General features: G+C 38.6%; 1 protein-coding gene across 1 annotated transcript in view; it reads right to left on the bottom strand.

Moving 5' to 3' along the window:
• The window catches only part of crim1 (cysteine rich transmembrane BMP regulator 1 (chordin-like)), a 119,958-nt gene extending 113,533 nt beyond the window's left edge, over nt 1-6,425 (bottom strand). The window contains exon 1 of the mRNA XM_079632439.1: nt 5,527-6,425. Within this exon, the coding sequence (XP_079488565.1) occupies nt 5,527-5,839 (313 nt within the window). The 5' untranslated portion in view covers nt 5,840-6,425. The remainder of the gene's footprint in view (nt 1-5,526) is intronic.
• Between the last annotated feature and the right edge of the window lie 11,866 nt (nt 6,426-18,291).

Below are 18,291 nucleotides of genomic sequence, written 5' to 3' on the forward strand. Positions count from 1 at the left end.
AAGGCAAGACGTGCTTCATTCTCCAGGTGTTCTCTGCAAACAGATTGTGTATAATCACGTCCCATTCTTCCCAGTCTGAATCCATTTAAATAATAAAGACCACTGCTTTTCTCCTAGTCAGGAAGATTATGATTTGAGCCCAGTGCTGTATTAACAGTAATGTGCTGCAGTCAGTTGGGGATATGAACTGTCAAGCTTAGGGCTCCAATTCCAGATGGGTGGACAAGGTGAAGCTTTAGTAAATATACTGCCGCACAAATGGTCAGAGCGAGTGTGTCAAAAATTTCAACCATGCATGCTGTCAAGGAGAAAGATGTCAGCTACACAAATAAATTACAGCAAAACAGGAGAACATCACAACACAAGTACAGCAAGGGAAATGTCATTTAAGATGTTAAAAAAAAAACTAAGAGTAAATATGTGTTTTTTTATATATTTAAAAAGGCCCTGAGTTTACATTTACAGTCAGTTATGTAGAAATTCGACTGAAACATTTCTACACGAATTACATAGTGCATGATAGAGGGATAAAGATCCTGTTGAAAACTGCAAAAAAAAAAAAAACTATAGTATCTGAATGAATAAGTGAAAAAAAATGTGTTCAAAACAATAAATGATTTTGCTGTTATGGTCTAAAATAGTTTACTGTGTATTTCAAAGTAGTTAAAGTATGTTGTACTTTTTGCACAAATGCACACAGCTAAGCTATCGTTGCATGTGAACAGCAACTCACAAAGTCCTTCTTAAGCACCGTTCACACCAAGGACAGTAACTATAATAAGGATAAGATAAAGATATAGGCTAGTTCTAAATATAGTCCACACCACCACTATAACAATGACGGCACAGAGAAGTTTGGAATCACTTTCAGAATGAATTGGTTTTAAAATTGACAGCCAATCAGAATCCATCCTGCTCAAGAGCTCAAACATTTAAAACAGCAGACGACAAAATGCGTTGGTGTGGATGCTAATATGGTTTACTTATTTACTAACCCTTATTTCTGTATGACATTTTTCTTCTGGTGAACACAAAAGAATGCAGGCGGGACAACCTGTCACTCACATGAGATCACAGCAATGGCAAACCACAACCATCCAATCAATTCCCAATGGACAAAACCAAGTCTTGCCCGCCTTTTCCTTGTTCGAGAAGTTGTTTAATTTGTATTTACATCACAATAGGGAAACATACTATCTCACCTATCAAAAAAATAATCTGATAACCAACGCTAGTATATTGTTTCCTTAAAAAAGCAACATGCTAATTTTTCAAAAAAATCAAGTTAATGTATATGTTCATTTCTGGCTCCATTCGTTAGTTCATCATCAAATCATTTTAATTTGAACTTTTGAATGTCTCTTAAAAAAATTGTAGGGTTTTGAGTGCAACAGTTCATGTGAAACACTAGGACTGCACCTGAACCCTTCCAAATTGATGCAGCGACCAGTATGATAAGCTGTGTGTAAAGGTATTTTCTTATTGAGATAAGCCCTAAAGTAACTTTAATGTCACAGGGCTGTCAAATCCAGCCGGCTTCACACAGGGACCCCTGACTGCCTTCTCTGAATAGAGAAGCAGCACATCATACATCACTTCTCAGGGAAAGCTCACCTGGAGGGTCCTGACACTAAACCCCCCGGGTGTTCCATGTGATGTGCTTGGTAAGCCCATCTCCTGAGAAGCCCGCGGGGCATTTCAGGACCATCATCTCGAATGTATGTGTGCACTTGTAAACAGCCTGTCAAAGTAATCTCATGCACAGGAATGCACAGGAATTTATAGACTTGGACGTGAACTTTACGGTCAATTCGAACAGAAAATTGCTTCTATTGTTTTCTCCTCCACCCCCTTGGATTGTGGTGCTCCATTTAAAGGAACAGTTCACCTAAAAATGGAAGTATCATTCAACATTTAAATTTGGGTTTGTTCGGCTTCAGGAAACTTTAAAGATAGTCATATGAGCTATTTTGATAAAGATAGTCACAAAAGCTATTTTGCTTTTGTGTCCTTTTTGAGGCTTGACAGCCCTTGTTGTCAGTCAATTTCATTTTATTTAAAACACAAACAGGAGTTACTTTTTGTGTTCCACCGAAGAGAGAAAACAGGTCTTGAATGACATAAGATTAAATAAATAACAGAATTTAAATTTTTTGGAGTAAACTTCTCCTTGAAAATCCAGTACAAATCTGAAATTTCCCACAACACAGTGGACTTTGAGATATTCATAATTCATGGTGCCTCACGGCAGACACAGTCTACAGCACTTGTACTTTCTAATTCACTGTTAAGACCCTCTGAGGTCTCAGTTTGTTAGGAGGTGAGGGTGGAGGTTAGCAGGACGTGGCCTATAGTGGCATTCGCTGCGCTCTCTCATCTGACTCATTTATCTGACAGCCGTAGCTGTGGCACTCAGTGCCGTAGTGTTTTCTTGGCTGAATTACAGCAGATGTCACCCCGGCAGTTACATGTCAAACGGTCGAGACGCCTTCAATTTTCACTGCCATCCATGCTGAAACCTGACCCGTGACATTGCAATGCATGTCCTCTGACCAAGCCGGCGTTCCAACTTGGACTAGACCTAACAAGCGGCAGGACTCTACAGAGGAAAACGCATACCGATACAATGTGCAAGCATTCAGAAAATGTTACAGATTGTGAGAAATGTGCCTAAGAGTCTTGATAATTGCTGTGCCAGTTTTTCATCTCTCGGGTTATTTTCTTCCGATGACAACACATTCTGGTAGTCGCTTCATTAGTGTACATGGTGATTCAGAAAAGAAAATTCAGAAACATGAAATAAAAGGATCCTCTACCCAAAAATACATCTCATCATTTAATCTCCCTCATGCTGTCCCAGATGTATATGACTTTCTTTCTTCTGTGTGAAACACAAACTAAGATTTCTTCTAAGATTTTTAGAAAAAGTATCCATCTCTTTGAGTCCTTGTAGTGCAAGTGGATGGGGACCCTCAAAGCTTACACTTGAATTACTACGCAAACAAAGCACAACAGTAATCCATATACAACCCCAGATGATGAATCAATGTCTTCTGAAGAGAAACAATAAGTATATGTGAAAAGCTCGTTTTGTGAAACTCGCTCGGGAAGTGACGTAGAAGCAGATTCTCAACCCACTACATCACGCTTCACAATATACTGGCGTTTACCTCAGGCATGAACTCATGAACCTGCATTTTTAAAAGTTGTACGGAAATGATGATTCATAGTTTATGAGGTTGAAAATATTAGTATTTTACTCTCACACGTTTCGCTTCAGAAGACATTGATTTGATTCATCAACTTTGAGGGACCCATCCAATTGCATTACTTGAACTCACATAGATTAATCTCGGTCACAAAATCTCAGTTTGTGTTCATCTGAGGTAAAGAAAGTCATATACATATGGCATGAGAGTGCGCAAATGATTATTAAGCTTCCATAATCATAATTTTCATTTTTGGGAGGAGTCCCTTTAAGTCAAATGGTGACAGGCCAATAAATCAGCTGATATTTGACATTGACAACACTGTGAATGAATATCTGTTGTCAAAAAAGTTGTATAGAACTATATTGCATAGAATGAATGTGCATTTTATTTCCTAAATAGCATGTATGTAAACTGTGGGTTTACGTTCTCATTTGTATATTATGAGGTCAATAACATTGATTGGACAAATAGTCTAGTTTAAAATTGGACGTTCATCTGTAAAATATCAGTCAATTCTGGATATTCTAAGTCTCCCAAACAATATTCAGTTAACGTGTTTTCCATTTCATATATCTCAGCCGCAGCATGTGAAAGTTTAGGCTATGTGACTGTTCAAAGCTCGTCATAGTTTCACTTGAGTATGGCTTCATAACACAGGATTTAAAAACACCCTTTCAAAACTACAAATATGAATATGCACTAACCCAGGATTAAAAACAATGTTACAGGGAGAAAACCCCTACAGATAAGACCCTGAGCCAAGACGTGCTTGACAACACAATTGAATTAACTGAATCAAGGTGAGGTGAGAAAAACGCATCCCGAGAAACAAAGCCTCATGACTGAAGGTATTAGAAGCGCACGACCCTCGACGGTCCGATGTCAAATAAACTGGCTGAGGCACAAGTTAAGTTGCATAGCAGACATTCCGATGAAAAACCAACAAGCCTCGGCGGAAAGAGCGAGGCTGGCACCACGTCCAAAAACAGCACGGAATCCGTTAGCCATACCCAAAGAAACGGAAAACCGACATGCTGCAAACACATTAACCAGATCGCCTGTCTTTCACTCTACTACAAACGACATGTAGCCTATGAAGGCAGGGGGAATGTGTTGTGTACTAGACAGGACCGACGCTTACATTCTGACTCATGCTGTCACTATATCCACTCCAAAATGGCTATACATCATGATATCTAATGAGCCCTGATAATGGTTAATTTCTACTCAAATGAGCTGTAATCATGATTCATAATGTTCAGGAGTTTGTTTTTCTTTCTTTCTTTCCTCCTTGCTCAAAACTAATAGTGTACTGTGAACCATATCCTCTAACATCTCAAACACAGCACACTGTATCACTGATATACAACACTTTACACATTTTCTTTCCCTTTCCATAGTGTGGCAGGCCGTTTTAACATCCATTCTTAAATCTATTTAATGTTACCAGTAGCCATATTTTTACTTCCTCCAATGGGGAAAATATTTATTTCAGTTTCACTATGAAATATATCTATTCACTAGATACTATGCCTATAGAGGAGGCAATTTTTCTATTGAATTCTACAGGGATATGTGGCTTAAATAGGGACTACTCATTATATCTAGCAGGCTACATTTTCCAATGTTGCTGACTGTTTATCAACCTATACACTTTATTAGTAGGCCATCTATTCATTGGATGATAGAACTGTAATTCTAACTTGGAATTCCAACTGTATTCCAATTGTTACAAACATTTCAATCATGGTAAGAATAGTAACTAGTGGGGTATGCTATTTGTTTGGCGTATAGTAATTGGGATAGAGTCACACTATCTAGCCTAATATTCAAGAACTTAACATGTATACTGGAACATGTAACTAATGGGATGGATACTACTAGCTACTATGTACTACTACTACTACTACTACTACTAACAAACAAGTATTAGTACCACTTGGGATATAAGTGAATAGTTCATATCTGAACCACCGATCCTCCGAATTCTGAGATAAATCTTTGCAATTTTTTAGAAGCAACAATGGAACCGTTACTTGGCTATATTGGGATGTGACTAGCACTAGTATGACATAATTACCAGGTCTACAAATGAACAGTATAAACAATCATATGCCTATTAGTTAGTTTCATTAGGCTAAATTAATTGTTAATAGAGCTTGCCAGAAAACATCCGCTTTGGTTTAGTTTTCCCATACAGATGGAGGCAGAAGTGATGTGATTTATTTAATTCCTTTCACCATCATTAGACTCGATTAAAGCAATGAACATAGATGGCAACTTTTCAGAGAGTAAATGGAATGTGTATACAGACCTTCACAAACTCCAACCTCGTACTGCGTGATGGAGCCGCCGTTTAACGGGGGTCTGATCACGCACCGGAGACCGCGGTCGCAGGTCCCGTACAGACCGTAAACCCCGCCGCAGCTCTCGTTCTTCTGCTTGGCACAAACCGAGCAGCAGCCGCAGATCCCCAACACCACCGAGCCAGTGCAGTGCTTGGGCTCCTCGCATTTGGATTTATCACAGGGCAAACAAATGAGCGCCCGACTGTTTTTCGCGATCAGCACCACAAGTTGGAAAATCAGCATGCATTTCATAAGAAGATACATCCTGGAGGAGGCCATGAAGGAAAAGTGAAAAATATAGATATCCAACCCAACCCCTGTCCCCCAAACTACGCGATGAGGAACAGATCCTCCAGCCAAACCAACAAATAACAGAAGAAAACAGCGACTCTGGACGAGCGCGAGAAATGTTCCGTTCAGAAAGACGCGTTTTCTTGTCGAACAGAATAATACGGCGTTCCTGGCGTTAAAGTTTTGTTGACGAAAGCCACCAAAAAGGCATCCCCCTTCAGATGAACGACACCAGAAGAACTATCCCACGCTGTACAACCAGTGCATGGCTTATGCGTCACGATGTCTGCACTGTTCCGTCCAGTTTGTTTTTGCGGAGGAAAACTTTCCTCACGCGCCTCTTCCTTGGAGTCTTTCGTACACACGCCTGTCCTGCGCCTTTAAAGCCAAAGCGCGATGTTTTTCAGTAGTTCCCTGTCGAAGAAAAGGCGGTCCTGTTATTTTTCTTTTTGTTGTTGCCAGAAGAGATTCATTCAGCTGTGTGAATAAATGTTTCCAGCTATCGCGTCCGTCTCATGTCTACCGCTTGCGCTCGCTGCTGAGCGTTCAGCTCAGTCCCTCACCGTGACCTCATAACGGAACCACTCCCATCTCGCATTACTTTGCTCCATTGGAGAGTTCGTTCGTTCCAGATATGAGACACAGGAAATGCTGGTAACACGACACGCTCAAGCGCAGGAGTCTGTGATATAGTTCCCGCTGGTGAAGGTGCATGTGTGGAATGTGGGGCCCGCATAACTTTGCAAGAATCTCGAGTTTGTGTGGCTGTGCATCTTTAGTACGATTTTGTAGGAGGAATTGTTATGTCTTGTTTTGGCCATATTGTTTCCTATCATCCAAAAACATGTTTTGTTTATATAGCCTAGAAGTATTTACTCACGATATGAGAGGGACAGCATGTTAAAACAAATCTTCCCATCGCAAAGTTCAGTATATTAACATAGCAATAGCCTAAACATAAATAGGTTTTTGTCAGACAATATCTTTTTAAATGTTATCAGAGATCATAATCTTGAATGTAGATTTAAAACATCTTTATGGTCTTATTGTGAGTCTTGGACAAACCCATTGCAACAATTTCTCTTACATTGAGGCCTGTGTGAACTCACTGATCTCTCCTGGTTGACTTTGAACACTGCCGCTGACTGACTGTAAAGAAAACAGCACATGTATACCAGAAGCAAGCATTGACAATATTATGTTGTTTGTCATTTTCATACATTAACATTTAAAGTCAATGTGAAAACAAAATAGCCATTTAATATTACATGTTCCTGGTCATATTGTGAAAGTCAGTTCACCTTTATTTATATAGCGCTGTTTACCATGCAGGTTGTTTCAAAGCAGCTTTACAGTGATAACTGGAAAATAATGCAGCAAAGTTTGTTTTGGCTGTACAGCAGCTCTAGAAGAAAAAAGTATCATTGTCCAGCTTAAGTTCAGATTCATTTCGGTTGTAAAAATCATCAGTTATTTATTTAGTTCATTTATAGGCCACTGCAGCTCTGGAGAAACAGTGATGTCATTGTGCAGCTCAGTTCTCATACAATGGTGTCAATGCAGTCAGATCAATAATATTGTTGAATATTAAGTGTCTTGACTCCAACTAGGCAAGCCAGAGGTGATAGTGGCAAGGAACCCAAACTCCATCAGGTGACAGAATGGGGGAAAAAAAAAACTTGGGAGAAACCAGACTCAGTCGAGGGCCAATTCTCCCCTGGCCAACGAACGAACAGTGTATGATTCAGGCAGCGTTACAGGATGTCCCTGCCATGTTGTGTATCATTCATTGTAGTGCATATTATTCCTAAGAGAGAGAAAAAAACAGTCTTCATGTTTTTTTTTCAGCAAAATGTAACAACTTTCTCTTCCTCTGAAACAACTTTCCTTTTCGCCCCTCACCTCCGACCACCCGTGAGACCTTTCACGACTCAGTAAAGCCCACTTCTACATTTTTTCGTTCAATATCCATCATTAGACTTTAACCGTAAATGTTTATTTAAAAATCGTAGAATCTTAAAGAATGCTAGAAGTGAAACGGCTTTCCCAAAGAGAGAGAGAGAGAGAGAGAGAGAGAGAGAGAGAGAGAGAGAGAGAGAGAGAGAGAGAGAGAGAGAGAAAATGTAGGAAGGTGAATTGATTTCATCCATGCAGATTTTATGTGATGTTTTATTAACAAAGTTCAGGAGGATCACGTTCAGTTAATCAAGTCAATTCATGGAATAAGAGGTTTATACAGCATACTTGCCTTTATTCCATGACAGTTATCCAGCATCCCAACACCACCCCATCTCCTCACTTATAACTTATAACTATCCTGGCCAAATTCCAAGCTCAGAGCCCTCCTCTCGAACAGCACACCAAATATGCTTAAACTTTCCTCTATTGAATTATATGTAAGTGTGAACTCGTGAATGGATCATTGTCATTGTCAGTTTGCTGTGATCTTATTTGAGTGACAGGTTGCTGGAGGGAATGGATTTTCGCCCAGATGTTGTTGAGAGGGGAACTCTGCTAATGATTTTGCACAGATAAATCATTTACAATGAACTGAAATATTCCATTAAAAAAACAAGAATTGTACATTTTGACTTTACATGGTGACTTTAAATCACAATTGCACAACTGAGCAGTTATTTGCAGCATGCTTTATCTTACATGCGATGCTCCACACCGAAGCTTTTCTTTGTGAGATAGCTATCAGTGCTATCAGATGTCATAATCCTGTAGATGATGAGTGATACATGTGGTAAAAGCCAAGAACAGGGCCTCTCTTCTTGCCTTGAGAAATCATTTGTACAGCAATCTCTGAAGAAATCAGATATCATTGGATTATATTTACCGTTCTTTCATCTCAACTCTTTTTACTGCAACGGTGTCCTGGCTTTGGGCTGTAGCCAATTAGCAATAGCAGAAGATCAGAGGCTGGAGTTGGCATATACTGTAGATATAGGTTTAGGCTGTTTAGTTGCTGCTAAATGGATATGATAGCAGACACATAGCTTCTGTTAATTCTGTTCACTATGCAGGACATGTCGATCCCAAGAGGGGCTCAAACGTAAGACATGGAAGCCTTTTTGATGCTGGATACCCTTATCGATCAATAAACCACAGTCTTGGCTACCTGCAAATTCTATTTATTTATTTTCCTTTCTCTTTTCACATCAAATTTGATTTTGTCTGAAGGATTTAAGATTTTTTTTGGCCTATACTCAGTGGTGTCAGATATTTCAGAGAGTATTTGAATACAGTCAAACACATAAGTGTATATATATATAAAAAAAAAGGGGGTGGGGGTGGGGTGGGGGGGGGGGGGGGGGGACTTGGTGTCTCATGTGGCCCTATGCTTTGACGCTATTTCCCAAAGGCAGTAAACCTGGTGACAGTTCTTGGAGCCAATGGACATAAGACTGTGAGAGTGTCTATTATGTGAGAAATCCTATAAAACATTCTCTTTAAACCAGTCCACTTAAACCGAACAAATAGATTTTTTATAGAGCTTCAAAATAATTCCTTTTTATAGCTACCTGTGGTACTGTTAGCACTAAAGGTTGTATTATTTTGTCAAAGAGACACATCCATGCTCCTCAGAGAAGAACATTTTCATTTCATAATTTAATTTGATTTGATTTAATTGAATTTAATTTGTTTTAATTGAATTTAATTAGTTTTAATTGAATTGAATTTTGTTTTATTTTATTTTATTTTATTTTATTTTATTTTATTAATTAAATTTAATTTAATTTAATTTAATTTAATTTAATTTAATTTAATTTAATTTAATTTAATTTAATTTAATTTAATTTAATTTAATTAATTTTATAAATTTCATTTCATTTTATTTATTATTATTATTTGTCTTTGCAAATCTCAGCACAGTTTGAGATATAAAAAAAAGAGAAGAAGGGGATTTCAACAAAAATCCAAATTTTCTCAAAATTTAATAAAATTTCTGTCTAGAAAACATACGATTTGAACTATTAGGAGATTTGTTTTTATTTCTTAGTGCTCTATTTTCTTTGGGAAATGACACTGACATTGTGAGGAGGAGATAACTCTGTACGATGCTTTGGGTTGTTTTCTTTTGGATGTGTGTGTCTAATTGTTTAATGATGTTAGGTGCTGGATAATTGAACACCCGCTGTTCCAGTACCACTGTTTGTTGCTATAGTTCCTGGGGAAACAGCCACCGGTGTTCCTGCACCCTATTGAATCAGCCCTGATGAGCGAGGTCTTATCAGCCATCTCCTTTCAGTCAGAATATGACCCTCAGAAGTCCTTTCTCCAAAACCGACAACATTATGTATGCCAAGGACGCCGAGGAATGCTTCCCGACGAAAGGTCCCTCGTGCACTCAGCATAATCTTGCTCATCAGCCCCCACGTTTCGTGTTCAAATGAGGGTAGAATCTTTCAAACGTCTTGGGAAACAGCTCATATTTAGTCAAACCACCTCAATCCCATTTAACAGGCTTTTAACAGCAGTAGCCATCAACAGCTCAAATATGTAGGTGGCATTCCCACTGACGAACGAGATTAGATTTGACATTAAAACAACCAAGGCTCTGTCTTTCGTAACTCAAGACTCAACTCACTTTCCTGCTATGATTCTGCAAAGTACTGACATGTTTACCTGTCTAGGCTGTCACGTCAAAACCGAAATCTGAGCGTCTACCCGCAGCGACACAGACGTCTGTCAATGTCTAATGCAATTAAAAGACATAAAACACAAGTCTTTTTCTCTTTCGCCTCGCAGCCTCATTGTGGTTTCCAGGTACTGAGTGACGGTTGGCTATTGTACGCCAGACAATGTCCCAGACAGCGTGCTTTTTTTGTAACTCGTCGGAGGACAGTCTGTGGTTGTATTGTGTTGTAAATTATAATCTCTATGGTATCTCTTTTGTTGGAGCTGCTGTATTTAACGCAGATGATTTGATATTGTCTCCCAGCGGCGGCACTTGTGAGCCTGTATCAAATTCATGGAGGTCAGTGGGGGAAGAGAGATGGAGTGTTGGATAAAGCAGTGGAGCGTCTGATGTTTTATGGAGATTTGCAGCCGTGTGTGTGTGTGTGTGTGTAATCGGTGGCTGATCCTACTATTACCATCAGGTCCGTTTCCAAATGTTTAGCCACCTTGTTCATTCTCCCGCAGCTGCCATCCGTATCATTTGCTCAAAAGTGTGTTTGGCATGCACAAGCAATGTTTTCGTTGATTAGATGCATGCATTAATAGTTGTTATTCTCGTTGTCCCTCCCGTGGCCTTTCTGCACAGCAAGTGTTTACTTTGGCATTTACTTCTTCACTTTTTTTTCCTCGTGCACCACAACAACGGCTTAGATTAATGGCATATCTTAAATTAAATAACAAAAGCCAAATGCTATCTGCTCAGGATAGGGCAAAAAAGAAAAGCAACTCACAAGAAAACAAATAATTAATGTCGCACAAGGAGTGACGGCTCCAATTCATGAAGCAATTTTATTCCCTGGCCTCAGCCACGCACAGAAGCTGTAAACGTTGGGCCAGGGAGCAGCGCGAGGGTGCAGAGGAGCGCAGATGACAGCCTGTAGACTCATCGTGACTGGGCTAACTGCTCCATTAATCATCCACACAGGCCTGCACATCACCCCCCAAATGCACAGCAGCACAAAGCCAAGCCCAGCACCCAAGGACCCTGCTTACCACGATCTTATAGTTCCTCAATGAAATATATCGGCTTGTAATGCATGAAATCTAAATGATTGTGTGGACAATAGAGTCTATCTATCTATCTGTCTATCTATCTAACTATCTATCATCTATCTATCTATCTATCTATCTATCTATCTATCTATCTATCTATCTATCTATCTATCTATCTATCTATCTATCTATCTATCTATCTATCTATCTATCTATCATCTATCTATCTATCTATCTGTCTATCTATCTATCTGTCTGTCTGTCTGTCTGTCTGTCTGTCTCTCTGCCTGCCTGTCTGTCTGTCTGTCTGTCTATCTGTCTGTCTGTCTGTCTGTCTGTCTGTCTGTCTGTCTGTCTGTCTGTCATCTATCTATCTATCTATCTATCTATCTATCTATCTATCTATCTATCTATCTATCTATCTATCTATCTATCTATCTATCTATCTATCTATCTATCTGTCTGTCTGTCTGTTTGTCTGTTTGTCTGTCATCTGTCTGTCTGTCTGTCTCTCTGTCTGTGTGTCTGTCTGTCTGTCTGTGTGTCTGTCTGTCTGTCTGTCTGTCTCTCTGTCTGTCTGTGTGTGTGTGTGTCTGTCTGTCTGTCTCTCTGTCTGTCTGTGTGTGTGTCTGTCTGTCTGTCTGTTTGTCTGTCATCTGTCTGTCTGTCTCTCTGTCTGTGTGTCTGTGTGTCTGTCTGTCTGTGTGTCTGTCTGTCTGTGTGTCTGTCTGTCTGTCTGTCTGTCTGTCTGTCTCTCTGTCTGTCTGTCTGTGTGTCTGTCTGTCTATCCATTCCTTATTATAGAATTAACATGTGGGTCCAGAAACATAATTAATTGCATACATTTTTTAACACACTTTGTAAAAAATAACTATCTGTGGATCATTTTAAGGGATACTCCACCCCAAATTGAACATTCTCTGACCATTTACTCACCCTCATGCCATGCTAGATGTAGAGTATATGACTTTATTTTTTCTGTGGAACACAAACATTGATTTCTAGAAAAATAATCCACCTCTCTGCAGTCCATGCAATGCAAGTGAATGGGACACTCAAAAGTTCACACAAAACAAAAACCACACAAAACGAATACGACAGTAACCCATACGACTCCAGTGGATGAAGAGAAATGATGTGAGGAAAATACTAATTATTGTAAACTATTTTAAACTAAACTATTTCCACTAAATTGTTTTAAACTAAATTTGAATTTGTAATATTTTAAACTATAACCCATTGCTTCTGCCCCACTGTCATACGCAGGTTTACGAGAGCATCATAGTACATTGTGAAGCAGGACGTAAGCGTGTTGTGACGTTCACACGAGTGAAACAAACACACAAAAGTTTCATGACGCGCTTACATCACTCATCACAGCATGCGGTTTACGTCAAGCGTGAACTCATCAATCCGCACATGACAGTTGGCCAGAAAAGTTGTTTTGTTGATAAAAAAGTAAAATATTTGTATTTTTCTCACACATACACACATAATGTATCCTTTTGCTTGAAAAGACAGATTCATCTACTAGGATGGTATGGGTTACCATCGTAATTGCTTTTCTGTTATTTTTGAAACGTCAACTTTGAGGGTCGCATCCACTTGCATTAGTATAGACTCACAGAGCTGGATTATTGTTCTAAAAATCTTAATTTGTGTTCATCTGAAGAAAGAAAGTCATATACATCTGGGATGGCATAAGGGTGAGTGAATGCTGAGAGAATCTCTTCAACATCTAAACTAAAAATCCAATTATGGTATGGTATATTATATGAAAACTCTTGTGCCCCCATATTACTAATTCAAAACATGGCAGAGCCTCCTCTTATCTAGACTCAAGTATGTGAACCATGAGGCAGTACACTAAGAATAACCCCTGCAGAAAATGTCTCATCTTGAAAGCATCTACACTGAATAAATGTTTTGTGATGACAGAACAATTACTTCATAATTGAATTTAAGGCTCATTGTCCGCGAGGCACATAAAGCTTGGGCTAATGGCTTTCATTCAACTGACAGGCAGCATTCATCTGCACTCATCTGAGCATTCCAAACATCTCAACCATTCCGCAACGCTCCAATGTTTATACACTGGAATGCAAGTAATATGGGCCTGATAATTATCAGCATAACTTTGGATCTGATGATTTTAGACTGCACAGTTGAACTTATTGTTCTCTGTTAACAGCCCATAATAGGACACAAATGCATGAATGAAAGAAAAGAAAATATATAACAGAACTTCATATAATACGGGAACACATAAACATATTTCAAGGTTGCTAAAAACATGATCATCTCCTCTATTGTCTTTCAGACGTGGTCCTCTCTTTACACAAACACTTTGACACACTGTAACACAGCAAGGGTTAACCCTAACTGTACTTTCCCTCTTGTCTCTCGTTCTTTTTTCCCCTCGTCTTTTTGTGAGCACATGATAAAAGAATGCATGGAATGCCAGTGAGCGCGGCGCCAGCAGCGTTTCCAGTCGCACTGGCCGATGAGAACTGGGAGGGTGGAGGTGGGGTCGAGCCTGGAGACTGGCCTTTCTTTACTGTGTTTGGGGAAATTACTGCTTTTTTCCATATAAAGTAGTGCATTCCACAGCCTGACGGGCAAAGTAAACCTCCTCTCCCTTCATAAAGGGACAGAATTAGAGACATGAGGAAAGAGACATAATAACCTAAGAGGGGAAACGCATTCCTAACTCGAGGACACATACAGCACTTGAAAGTATACAGTTACAGGAAAAGACTTTGAATCAGAGTAATAAAAGAATTTGGCTGTATGACGTCACAGTGCATTCAGAGGTCACAATCTGAAACAAATCATGAAGTGTATTTGAAATTGCGAATGATTATGGTCTCTATATGTTACATGTGGTCTAGATATACAGTATATTTATATATAAATGGCCATTTTGAGCATAAAATTCAACCCTGTCACATATATATTTCTCATTATTTCGGTGTTGTAAACTTGTGACAGGGTTGAATTATTCACATCATTTATGAATAGTTTTAATAAAAAGATATAAAAGTCAGGGTTTCTGTAAATATATACCTACCAAAATCATGACAATTCATATTTAGTTATGAATAGATTATTCGATAATATTGACAATCATCCTATGTCAGAAATGATAATTAAAAATATAAAATTGAAGACAATGTCTCCCTTCAAACCTGTTACAGTCTTCGACCCAGACAAACTGTTCTCAACCATGTCACATTAATATTTTTGAAAACACAAAAAAACTAATTCAATAAAATTGTGGTTATAGTGAAACATGTACATTTAAAAAAACTTTTTTTTTTTTTTTTTACAAAAATAAAGAGACCACAGACATACAATTTGTCTATTTTCAACTTCAGTCCCCCAAAAATGTGAAAGTTATCATGCATTTGTAGTTATTAAATTGTTATGAGGGACACATGAGCAGTAGATGATTGTTTTATAACAAACTTTGTGTAAAATCCTTTTTAAACCAATTATATTTTGTCTGTTACAGGGTTGAGAATAAAAGGTGTTCTTTAATGCTTGAGGTGGTAAAATATGAATTGCTGGAGGTTTGATGTGTGCCTAATGATGTCGGGTATTTAGAAAATGAATCATGTGTACTTTTTAATACAATTTAAAATAGTACAAAATACCAGGAATGACTCGTAGCAGGTGGAGCTGGGGAAGGTGGGGGATTTCAGAGGAAATTGAAAGTGCTGCAAACAGCTACAGCAAACACTAACCAGCCATTTAAATGTTGAGCATCAAGTTAATTGGCTGCAGATACAACAAGGACCAATCAGCTTGTGCCGAGTAACGATGTTATTGTCAGCGGGTTGCGTTAAGGACCCATCTGTCGATCGCTGGTTGCAGCACAAAGGGAAGTTGTCAGCATCTTTTATTAAACTGATTAAACAAACTTTACAAAACACTGAAGAATCTCTGGAACTGGAACAGAACAATCAACGTAGTAATGACGTAGAACTGACAGTCAACCGAAAAAAAATATAGGGCTTTAATAGACCGAACAAACAAAGGGAGAACCTAACTAAACACACCTGAACTGAGGACTCTAATCAAATCAGTAACCATAGAAACAAACAGGCAGGGGACAGAACTATAGCAAACTAGAAAAGCTGTTTCCAACACACCATTTTCAACTAAAAACGCAAAACTTTTACGCGATTTACACGACAACAGTGTTTTGGGTTTGACAAAACTCTGAGTAAATGACAAAATCTCGAATCTCTGAAGATGATGACGTCATGCACATGTATTATGTGTACAGTCTATACAGTGTTTCATTGCCATCTAATGGCCTGTCAGCAGAATACAGGGTTTTTAGTCGTTTTCGCGGATCGGTGTGAATGGGGATCGTTTTGACAATGGTGTCGTCTGTACGAGGAAAACTCAAGGAAGAACTTCTCAGTTTTAAGCATATCGTTGTCATGTAGGCTATGTTTACACGGAAACGATCTGAAGAGAAAACGCAAAAGTGGCGTTGCGTTATCACTTTTTATTCTGCGTTTAGACGAGCATTATCGGGGAAAATCTGCGTGCATATGGTGACGCAAAAGTGTGTGAAATTCTATGTAGTGTGCACTCCAGGCGGCTAGGTGGCAATGTGAAGCACTGAAAGTGAAAGAGACGCTGACAGTTTTTCATGTTTAATACGGTAAAGCTGCTGCTTTAACCCTCGGTGCTCTTCGCGTGTCGCTCAAAAATGACAGAATTTTTTATTTATTTTTTGTCAATGAAATTAATGCTATATTAGTTTGATAATGTTTTGTTATTTTCCTGTACTGGCGCATGCCTGTGACGTAAACGCGTACGCGACGCCTTCACTGTCTAGCAGACTTTCGCGTTTTTACCGTTTTTACCCTTTAGACGGGAACGCAATGGTGGAGTGTTTTTAAGATTTCCACTCTGGAGGGTGGTTTCCCTTTTTTGCGTTTTTAAGCCCCCAAAACGCCCTCGCCGTGTAAACGAAAGGCACATGCGATAAAATATTTTTACGTTTTCACCCGCGAGCGTTCTCGTGTAAACAGGGCCGTAAACAGCCCCTTAGAAACACAGACATGCACAGAGCAAAAATAAACTCAAAATGTGACGCCATCATCAGCCTATACACAATCTTGAGTTTGATGACATATTTATCTTCAAGTATCACACACAGTAGGCTAATCAGTGTTATTGAACAAAAATCAGTCTTATTTAACAAAAAAACTAACAAAAAACATTTAGGCGAATTATTTAATGACTTACCCAGGTCTTAAAATATGTTTTAATGTGAGATTTTTGACTTGATTTTACTAAAAGAAACAGCATTGCAAAACGTAGTCTTGGTCAATCTGTCTTTTAGCGATTAAATCCCGAAGAGAAAGATGCTGCAGGATGAAAATGAGCCTGAGATCAACTGGAGGAACAAACACAAAGGTGCCCGTTTCATAAACAGCTCTAGGGTATGACAGCCATTATTCTATGGGAAATTCAAGGTGATAATTCCAAAGTTCTCCTCTGGTAATTCATGGGACTCAGTCTGGACCATAGATGGCGGTTCATTCAGATTCTCTGAATGAAGATTAAATTGAATTTCACGGTCTGTTCAGATAAAATTCAAATCACATTTTACCATTATTTGATCTTTTCAAATGCACAGGTGGAAAATGTATTTTCTTGAAAAAGGTAATTTTACACCGTTGCCTCTATGGTCGTACGATTCAATCTAGTGCAGCATTACAGTCTTTTTTAAAGTAAATGATATACTTCCAACCTGCTTCAGATCACACAGGCTTGCATAGAAAACGGCTCATTTTTTAATAAGCTCTTTGTATAATGAAAATACTGAAACCCTGACTTGATTGTGTCTATCAAATTATAAAAATATTTTTCTTTATTTTTTATTACAATTTTGTATAATACAATGGGAGTAAAATGCTAAACGCTAAAAAACATTAAATAATATTTAAAAACATCTTTGTCTAAGATCTTCAGCAAACAATGAAATAAATTCCCAATGTATGTCTTTAACTTTAAACATTGTTTTATTTGTTTCCCTATACTGTAAACTAACTAAATAATAAATTGAAGTTACACTTAATCACCAAACCAGAGAGAAAACAACAATTTCCAGATTCAGGCCTCTTCAAATTTTAGTTTTCATTATTGAAATGCATTATTTCCCCCTTATATTTGCAATTTGAATGTATAATAAAAGTCTGTACCTTTTTTTTAAGCACATACATTTATGTTGAACTGTTGCCCGTTCTTTTCATTTCTCTAGTCCTGCTAAGTTAATCCTCTCAGAACATCTCAACACAGCAACAACGAGAGTGAAAAAGAGATGAAGCCACAGCATCAGCACTTCTTTCTTGATTACATTGGAGTGCTGCTCCACCTTTACTCATAGCATGAGGTCCGGTTCTTCCCGAAACAGCGCTGAGAGCCGAAGGAACAAACGCTCATTCCGCTGGAGTTTCTGAGATGCCATTAGAGAAGTCACTCGGGTTCATTCTTCTCTTGACACATAATGAACAACAGTAGCCAGACACAAACCCATAATCTGCTAATGTGTTGGGTCCTCATAGCAAGCTTCACTGGGCAGCTATGCCGTAATGACGCTTTTGCCCTCTCTTTTCCGTGTGCATGGAGACGTGAAGCCTCACAACATCCGAACAATATGAACATAGATGATGTTTGTTTCTGGCCTGGTAAAGTCAAAGAGAAGATCACTTCTTCTCATCATGTCTGATTCACCC

The sequence above is a fragment of the Phoxinus phoxinus genome, assembly GCF_949152265.1.
Source record: "Phoxinus phoxinus genome assembly, chromosome: 13".
NCBI classification, from domain to species: Eukaryota; Metazoa; Chordata; class Actinopteri; order Cypriniformes; family Leuciscidae; genus Phoxinus; species Phoxinus phoxinus.